General features: G+C 38.4%; 1 protein-coding gene across 1 annotated transcript; it reads right to left on the bottom strand.

Moving 5' to 3' along the window:
* pycr1b (pyrroline-5-carboxylate reductase 1b) lies at positions 1 to 8,257 on the bottom strand. Its single transcript, XM_063012541.1, has 8 exons — positions 8,139 to 8,257; positions 6,767 to 6,841; positions 6,478 to 6,548; positions 5,467 to 5,646; positions 4,914 to 5,135; positions 4,241 to 4,333; positions 2,720 to 2,883; positions 1 to 1,377 (listed from the first exon to the last, which is right to left on the bottom strand). The coding sequence occupies exons 2-8, from the start codon at positions 6,831 to 6,833 to the stop codon at positions 1,218 to 1,220; spliced, it is 957 nt and encodes a 318-aa protein (XP_062868611.1). The 5' UTR covers positions 6,834 to 6,841; positions 8,139 to 8,257; the 3' UTR covers positions 1 to 1,217.
* Positions 8,258 to 10,043: the final 1,786 nt, after the last annotated feature.

Raw genomic sequence — 10,043 nt, 5'->3', positions numbered from 1 at the left:
AACAAACAGCACAAAATGTTTATTTAAAGTGACTTTACATATAAAGCAATTTGCTTTCAATACAGTAAGTATATAATAGTAAATGTTTTTAGCACTGAATATGCTTTATACTGTATATTGGTACTGTGCTGACAGAGCAGACATGACATTGCAAAAACGACCACTAACGTCTGGTATTTTGCATCTGTACTTCCTTCTACAGATGATAAAATATTACAGTAAATTCTTGCTGACTGCAGGCGTGTTCAACAGGGGCAGTTTTTTTTTTCTTATAGACACTGGATCTGCATTACACAGTTAACAACATCCTGCCAAGGGGATCCTCCTGCCTTCAAATTGAAAGAGGTTCTTCACTGGGGTTTAGGTTGCCAGGGGCTGTTTTTAAAACAAAATAAATGCTTGGCCTACTAGAAAATTCTACATGCTTTTTTTTGCTTGCTCCCTTTACTGAAGAGGTAGAGTGGCATTCTGGTGGCATGTTTTGGGTCCACTTAGTAAAAATTCATTGCAAATTAATAAAAATGAGTCACCTGAATAATATTATGAAGCATTACGATCATGATGGAAGTAGTTCTTTTTTCTAGGATGCCAATGCCTCTTTCACAGGGAGCGAGCAGACAGAATAAAAATAATGTAAATCGAAATGTAAATAGCTTTTGGACTGAAGCACTCTTCAAAACCAACATCAAACCCATTAAATCTATAACAAAGTGCATTAAAGCTGATCTGGCAGCTTGTGGCAGGCCAGTATCTTACTAAAACACACTGAGTTAAGTTCCTGTAATTTGTTATCCATTTGTATTTAATGCTTATAAAAAGAAAAATAGAAAAAAAATTTATAATTAGAATCATGCCTGATTACATACAATGCTGATGGTTTTGGGTGTTAAACAGATTTAAACAAATTCTGTTTTAATATAACAAATATGCAAAAAAATTTTTTTACAATTTAAAGGTACTTTCCCATGTAGCATTTGCTGCTTGTAACATCTGATGCTGAACCTGAGAGAGTTAACTGTCTGCTGCTGTAGAGAAGCATGAGGCGACAGCCAACATGCTGGAAATGCACTTCTGTCATACATGTGTGTGTTTATGTGTGTACAGATATCACACCCACCTATTAAATGTATCAGAATAGCTTGAACAACATCTGGCGAAAGATGCAAATCTTTGTTTGTGTGTGTGTGTGAGAGTGAGAGAGATGTTTTTTCATTTTCTTATTTCTTAATTCCACTCCGGTTGTTAAAAAGGTTGACTCTGCTATTGGTGCCCACTGTGTTGGCAGTGACACCAGGTTGCTGCATAACCTTGTCCAGTGTGGTTTTCTTAATGGCAGCGGGGGAAATCTTCTCCTGATCAGCCAAGAACTGCAGCTCCCTAAAAACAAACAACAAGAAGTGTTCATTTCAATTTTATTACTCGTGCTACTGCAAAGAATGTGGAATATAAACACCGGATCCTGATTTTTCTTCTGCCAGAAACCATAAAAACAAATTTTAATACCACTCCTCAGGCAGCAGTCAAAAAAACACAAAAATCATCGTTTTCCCTATTTATTCTATTTAGAGTTTATTCTTCATATTCAACTGAGGTTATTTAAGTTAATGAACCTGACCAGAATAAAGCAGTGGTAAAAAAGAAAACGAAACGAAATTAAATGACCCCCCCTTACACCCAACTCAATCACAACATTGTACAAAAACATAAAAAAAATATCTGTACATTGGAGGGACAAACTATAAATGAACTTTTGAACACTGATTTGGCAGGTGCCAGCACAATCTACAGTGGTACCTTGTAACTCGACGTCCCCTAAACTCGAAATATTTAAAACTCGATGCACTTCAGGGAGAAATTTGTACATTCCCTTAAATTCGATGTGTTCAGCCTTAAATGTTTTTAAAAATGTAATTTCAAATTAACAATGAATGGCAGCTTTGTTCAGCAGGTTTCCCATTGATCCTTATGGGAAAAAAATACCTTGAAACTCAATGTCTTTAAAACTCATCACCAGTCCCAGAACCAACTGATGTCAAGTTTCAAGGTACCACTGTAATTTGTGCTGGCACTGGCCAAATCAAAGTGTTTAACAATCACAAGTGACGAAGATGCAGAGTGTGCACTGAACAGATTTTGAATTAGCGATATGACTAACACTTTCTGTTGCTTGACTCAGAGGAGTGAACTGAAATAGCTGGATTCAGATCTGATCCATATTTTTCCATTTTTACTCCGTGAAATTCATTCCAGGCATCAAATGTTACACTATGTAGCATGTGCTTTATGATGTAATGTAATGAAAGGGGTTTTGGGTAAAACGGTGTACAGCCAGTCTACTGGAGGACATCACAATCACTCGCTCACTTATATCTAAGAACAAATTTGAATAGCCAACCTACTTTTTGTCATAATTTTGATAGATTAAAGCAAAAGGAAACCCACATGATAAGAAAAAGCCAAATTCTCCACATCTGAGGTGAGTATCAAAACCAGGTTTCTTGACCTGTGTGGCACCAACGCTATCAGCTTTTCAGGGCAAAAATATAAATATTATGATGTTAGTTTAGTCATATTAACAATGAACTAAATACCAGAAAAATTTCATTAATAATCACTGGAACATTAAAAAAAAAACTGGTCAGTGAACATTTTGGAGTCATTGCTGAACTCTGAATCTCTCTGTCTATAGCCACTCTGAGGATAAACACAGTGAACATACTTTGTCCTGATACATGATGCCTCCACTGCGTTGATAAGCAGGCTTCGGAAGCCTCCGCTCTCCAGAAAGTGCAGGGCGTGGATGGTGGCGCCACCTGGTGAACACACATTGTCCTTTAACTGGCCTGGATGTTGCTCAGAGTCCAGCAGCATCTTAGCAGCACCCTGAGGAAGGAAACAAACACAGGATGTTTTATAATGTACACGTTAGCAAGATTTGATTGTAACAGTTGAACAGTCTGTCCAGTTTCCTCCACTTGTTTTGTTAAGCGGGCGTGTACGTTATCAAGAAAACAAACGTGACCAGAGACAGCCGAGATCAAAGCACTATAATTATAACACTCTTCACTATACTGTAATAAATGCTTGTGGTTCCTGAGCCTGTTTTGCTACAATCCTTCTCGTTTGTTGTAGATCAAAGGTGTTTTTTCCTAAATTTAAATGGAACTGGTCTATGGTCTTTAAGGCAAATTCTGCCAAAAGTGGTTTGTTAACTGAGTGTAATCTTGCTTAGCTAAGCTATCTGTCTCCTTACTATACATCCACACAGTCAGCCAACACATCATCTAGCTTGCCCACATTTGTGAATCAGTGCTAATTACACTGTGGTTCTGCACTTATTAGACACACTATTTAATTACAGTAGTATGTGATTCAGGATAAATGATGCTATTACTGTAAGGCAGGAGAACATGGGGGCGTTTCTAATATACTGTGGATTTAGTTTAATGAAGATAGAAATGTAAATAATCTTATAGACATAAAAAGTGATTGTGGAGTCTCAGTGTTATAGCTCTTCGTTTGATCTTGATCATTTATTTATTTACTGTATTTGTTTATTAGGATTTAAAGGTCATGTTTTACAAACTTTTACATTCATGACAGAAATGGTAGTTACCCGTTACACAAGATTAGTTCACAAGTTTAATGTCAAACACAGTCATGGACAATTTTGTATCTCCAACTCACTTCACTTGCATGTCTTTGGACTGTTGGAGGAAACCGGAGCTCCCAGAGGAAACCCACACAGACACGGGGAGAACATGCACAAACTCCACACAGAAAGGACCCGGACCGCCCCACCTGGGGATTGAACCCAGGACCTTCTTGCTGTGAGGCGAAGGTGCTATCCATAGAGCCATCGTGCCGCCAGAGCTTGATCATTTAAAAAATGTCTAGGTTTTGACTACAACACTGATGAATATTAGTATTGTACAACTTAGACGTTGCATGCTAAACAAGTACTGATTTTAAATATACTTTTATTGAATTAATGCAAATTTATGTACAAATAATATAATGAATAAAAAAAAAAGCAAGACAGTAAATGTTGTGCAAGCAATTCATATCACTGAGCAAAACACAAATAGATTTGTTCTGTGAGTTATGAATCCAAAACCCTTGGAAAAAGAACAATCATCATAACTTTTATTCATAAACCCAAAAGGGAATGATTTTAGAATGCAGTAAGAATGATGTAATTCTTGTAAAAAGCTGTGTGAATAGTTTTACTTCTACATACCAGCAAGGCCTGTGCTCCTAGTCTCACAGCCAGTCTTCTGGGCAGACCCATCTTCACCCCACCATCAGCAAGAGCATCAAGAGCTGTAAATGCCTGGAACCATATAAACAGAAGTAATACTCACCTCAATAAACAGCATGGATTAGCAGTCTTACCTGTTTATACATAAATCTTTGGATTCAATGTGATTAATTTAAATAATATCAGCTTATCTACATAACTGGTTAACATTAGCATCCATTTAATTGACTCCAGCTCGGCATGCAACTAAGGTGGTTTTGCGCTTACTTCACTGCGAGGCAACATATAAGCCTTTTACATGATATGCGGCAAAACCGCATGCAGCTGACTGTGCCACTGAGCAGCAAACTTGCAAAAAATCCACAGTACTGGTGGTTTACAAATGTGACTGAATGGCCACAAATTCCCACAGACATACTTTAATGTCTTGTGAGAAAGGCTTCTCAGAAGAGTAGTTGTTATAGCTGAAAAGCTGACATAGAGGTCATTCTATTATAATACCATTTGTTTTTTAAATGGGATGTCCAACAAGCTCATGGTCAGGTGTCTAAATACTTTTCGCTACATAGTGCATGAATTCCTAAGCCATGTTCAGACTGCTGCCTCATAATTTTAAAGAACCGCAAAACTTCAGTGTGACTGTTACACTCACGTAAGCCGGCCCACTGCCACTGAGTCCTGTTACGGCATCGATCAGATCCTCCTCCACCTCTGTACAGAATCCCACACTGGCCATCAGCTGCTCCAGGAGCTTCCCGTCCTCCACCTCAGCGTGTGTACCTGTGGCGTACACCGTGGCACCCTCTCGCACCACCACCGGGGTGTTGGTCATGCAGCGGATCACCTTGGGGTCAGTGCGGTACTGCAGTAATTTCTGTGGATTAGGATGAAAAAAGAGGAGTTAGTAATATAAGATCATGTAAAATCTAGCACACTAGCACACCAGAGCTGACATCTTAATCTCGCGAGGATCTCCATATGAACCTGCCTCATGAGGGTAAAAAGGAGCAGTCGGCTACCACATGATTGTCAAATGGAGAGTGTGTTAGTCACAACCCTCCTCAATCAGGAATAAAGGTCTGGAGCAGTGGAGGAAGCGAAATCAGGTATTCAAACATGACTAGGAAAATGGGGGAAACTGCATAAAAATTGCTGTTGTTTTAACTGAAGTATGAATTTACAATGACATTATTGTTATCTCAAACCTTCTCAATGGAGCTGATGGTGACTCCAGCAGCACAGGAAATGATCAGGTGCCTGTCCTCAATATCTGGTCCGATTTCATCCAGGACAAACGGGATGATGTGAGGCTTGACGGCCAGAAAAAGAACATCGCTCTTGTTGGCCGTTTCCTTATTGCTGGTTGTAAAGTTCACCCCCATTTTCTGAAACAGTATTATATAGACACAGCCCCTTAATATTTAATCAGGTAATGATTCCACCAGTGCCTTTAGATAATTAGACAGTCCATGTCAATTTAGCTCTTCCAGTAAATGGACAATTCAAAAAGCTTTTTAATTTCACCATTTCTTTCATTCGGTTTGTCTCACTGTAAAGATGCTTGACAACAATGTATATTAGTCTATTATATACTAATAACTGATAAGCAATAATCGAATCTGATCATGTCAGATGTCTACAGTCCAGTTACAAAACCTCTTAGCTCTGTTTTAGCTCTTAGCTCTTAACTGTTTTGTGTGCAGGGTGTCTTCCAGGCCACGCTGCTACAAACAGCCTCGGGTACTTAAGACAATAAGAGTACTTGAGTTGGCATTGAGTAATGTTTTTAAACCCTTAGACTTCTTCGAGACCAAGTGAATTTGGATGTTAATGATTGTTTACAGACTTGACATGGCATTTATTTGGACACACTGGCACGTTTAGCTCGTTCCTTTGATAGGGTAATTTTGTCATGTTAAAAGCAGTAGAAACAGTAGAAACACCTAGTTTCAAACCTGTTTTACACAACACTCGCTGTGTCACTACTGCTCTTGCCAACATCTGACAATTAACTTCATGCTGCATTTGTCTTGTTGCATCATGACCTATTAACATTAAACAATACAGTGCAGCCATTGGTGGAAGTTGTTTTGTTTGCCCAGAAGTTACTTATCAGATAAATGAACAACATTCATGGTTCACAGAAGTCACTCAGTGCTCTTTAAACACACAAAGAGAGAGAGAGAGAGAGACCTACTAAAACAGAACACACTGACCCTGAGTCCGGACACTGTTGGTAGATCTGTATCTGGGGAGCTGGCCGTGATCCGGTGAGCTGCAATTACACCTGAGAGAGGCATGACAGAAAAACAGATAGGTAAGAGCAGATGAACACTACAAAGGAACCCAAAAACAGCATTTCTTAATCAAACCTGTAAAATAGAAGCCATGTATAATAAATGTTCTACATTTTAAATTGGATAGTTCAAGGTCAGAGTTAAATATGTAAATAAGCTTCTGTGTGTGATAAAAAAAAAGTTTGGGTCAAGGTCACCATTATCTTACCTGCAGCAGTGAGGCCCTTCACCAAGGCATGGGCCAACTGACCTGCTCCAATGAAGCCAACACTCATTCTGTTTTCTGGAATACAAAATACGAGCATGAATATTATTAAAATTAACATTTTAACAATATGGATAACATTTCTCCAGAACATCCTCCCTTCTGTTTGGCTCTTTAGGCTTCTTAATGGCTTGTGTTTGGTTTCTCTAATTGTATTCATTCATCTTGTTGCCTGCTGTCCTTTTCCTCTTTTAACTTCTACCTTTACCTCTTCTAAGCATGATTGTATCTTCCAGTGAATAATTTTTTTTCATTATGTGTTCAAAATTTAAGCTCTTCAGTTTGGTTAACTGGGTTTCAAATGGCATGTTTGGTTTAAATGGGCCTCTCAAAAGTCTTCATTAGCACCACATTTCAAAGACATTGATTTTCTTTCAGTCCTGTTTTTATTGTCTAGCTTTATCTAAGAAGAACCATGGATAGACCACAGGATTCTGATCTTTGTTTGGAAGACAAATATTACAACTTTTCAGTTCCTTTATTCTTCACCTTCTCTAATAATGTTGAACTTATTTGTTTTATATCTTCACTCTTTAACTGTTCTTAAAAGGGCCTTCATGTCATCCTGTTTTTTTAGTTGAGTGTAATGTTCCAATTTTGAACCCTTGACTATCTTCCTGCAGTCCTGTTTCTCATTATGTGTTCAGCGTACAAACTGGAACGATGAAAGAATCCAGCCTTGTCCATCTCCTTTTCTAATGTGACATATAATATTACATAATTGTGAAATATAAAACAAAAGGAAGATCCCTAATCTTTAAACTAATGTTTTGCTTGGAGAAATGTTACAGTTGGCAGTTGTAGCCTAGTGGTTAAGGTACTGGACTAGTATTCACAAGGTCGCTGGTTTAAGCCTCATCACTGCCAGGTTCCTGCTGTTGGGCCCTTGAGCAAGGCCCCTAACCCTCAATTGCTCAGACAGTACACTGTCCCAGTACTGTAAGTCGCTTTGGATAAAATCGTCTGCTAAATGCTAAAAATGTAAATGTAACAGGATTTACAACAGGCTGTTAATAGTCTGGAATAATGCAAAATTACAAGCTTTGTACTGAGCCAACATTCAGTTAAACCCAAAACTTGTCTATCCAACAGCTGTAAATTATAAATTAGTGCATTATTTTCTGCCTAAACTGCTTAATAATGAACACGTATTGTAAAATACAAATCATTAGTATCAGCTGCATTTAACCTTTACAGTAACACAGTATATACAGTAGCTGTTGTTACTTTGTAGCACGTGTAGCATCATTAGCATAATAAAGACATGAACTAGATAAAAACCGTTTCCCAGCAGCAGATGATCTGAATCACTTACCTTTACAGCTCCCTGATAAGATCAAATCAATCACACTGTTATTATCAGTAAAGCTCCAGTTTACAGTTTAAATCATTAAGATTACTCCCCACTGTCAACGTGGCTGCCTACTCTGTGTATGCAGTTGCACCAACAAACCCAAAACTGTCAAGCAACCAATCACAGAAGAGATTCCTACCCCGTTTAGCCAATCAGCAATAAGATAATGATGTAGGCGGGCTTTGCGGGTGAGCTATCCCCTTGCATCATTCCCACTACCAAACATTGAACCGAAGGAGGATAGAAGTCATGTTCAGGTCCATGTGCACAAAACAACACAAAATAAATCCCCCAAATCATCCGCACATGGAAACCATCGTATACAACATCATAGACAAAATATCACATGCAAACTGGTACAACATCAAAATAACGTTTAATAATTCGCACTCATAAATCACAGTGCAGATTCAGTCACTGATGTCGGTGCACTGGAACTAGAAACGTGTCTCTCTAACTAAATATTAGCTTTCTAACTAAAATCCAAATCAAAAACAAGCATTAATTCATGGCCGATACACAGCTGACTCCTCCTTTTCAATTGTTTTTCCTAAACAGTTCATCCTGGTCAGGGTCGCTGCAGGTCTAGCTCTGGTCGATGTAGAATCACAGCCTGGAGATGGAGCCAGTCCATTGCACAATGACACACTCACTCCCAGAGGCGACTAAGGACAGTCAGCTAACCTGTTGCATGTTTATGGTTTGCCCTCTTTGTTACTCAGTACACACATACCAAGGGAGACGTTAGCATCTCCAGTTAACCTGACTGCATGTCTTCAGACTGTAAGAGGAAACAGGAGCCCCCAGAGGAAAACCACATGGACATGGGGAGAACATGCAAACTCGACTCACTACTCCACCTGGGAATCAAACCCAGGACCTTCTTGCTGTGAGGTGACAGTGCCACCCACTGAGCCACTGTGCAGCCCTGTTACCAATTAACTACCCACACTTTAGCTAAACTAAAGCCAGCTTTAACTAAAATTAATCTTCACTATTTAAACACATCCAGACTTGTGTTTAATCAGACCTGTTCTCATATGTTGAGCCCTAGGCATCTGGATAATCCCAAGGCTTTAAAGGTTATTCTACAAACAGACCAAGTAACAGTTTGGGTTGCAATTTTTTAATAAGAACATGAAATGTTCGTTTCATGGAGGGAAATGATGCATTACTAAACTTGATATGATTAAGAAATTCCATGAAAAGAAGAAAAAAGGAAAGTAAAAGATTACATGTGGGTATTATTATATCAAATTATATGTCCAAGGTTTGTAATATTTTGCTCTTGCTTAAATTAGCCAAATTAGAAATTTTCTGATTGCTTGCTTAATAAAAAGTGTATTCATGTCATTTCATTTTATCCTGGTCAGGGATGCAGTGAAAGACATTATAGAGGTTTGGTCGCCCCTCAGACATAGCCAGTGATGTCTGTGTAGACGCCGGGCTGGCTGATAGCAGTGCAGAGATGACAAAGTAATGACAGCTGTGAAGTAAGACATTTTTTGAATTGCTGTGCTAACATGCATTACATAGCTGACATGCTTTACATAATCAACTGTCCTCTTATGTCACCTGATACACCTGGATTAGAGATTTTTTAAACAGATGTACTATTTAAAGTAAACATGTAATTATAGAAACGTATTTAGCCCCATCAAATACGGGGTTTCACAGGTGTTTTTTTGTTATTTAAGAAATACAAATTTATTTATAAGTATTGGCACAAATTATATGGACAGCTAACCATGAACTTGTTGGACAACCTATTCCAAATCTTCAATTTCACATATTAAAATCCAAGCAACCCCACAATCTGTACCTAGAATAAATAATAATGGAGCCTTTATGACTTTTATGATGCAA

The sequence above is a fragment of the Trichomycterus rosablanca genome, chromosome 17, assembly GCF_030014385.1.
Source record: "Trichomycterus rosablanca isolate fTriRos1 chromosome 17, fTriRos1.hap1, whole genome shotgun sequence".
Classification (NCBI taxonomy): domain Eukaryota; kingdom Metazoa; phylum Chordata; class Actinopteri; order Siluriformes; family Trichomycteridae; genus Trichomycterus; species Trichomycterus rosablanca.
Note: the sequence above shows the minus strand (reverse complement) of the source record. Positions and strands in the feature narration are given on the sequence as shown.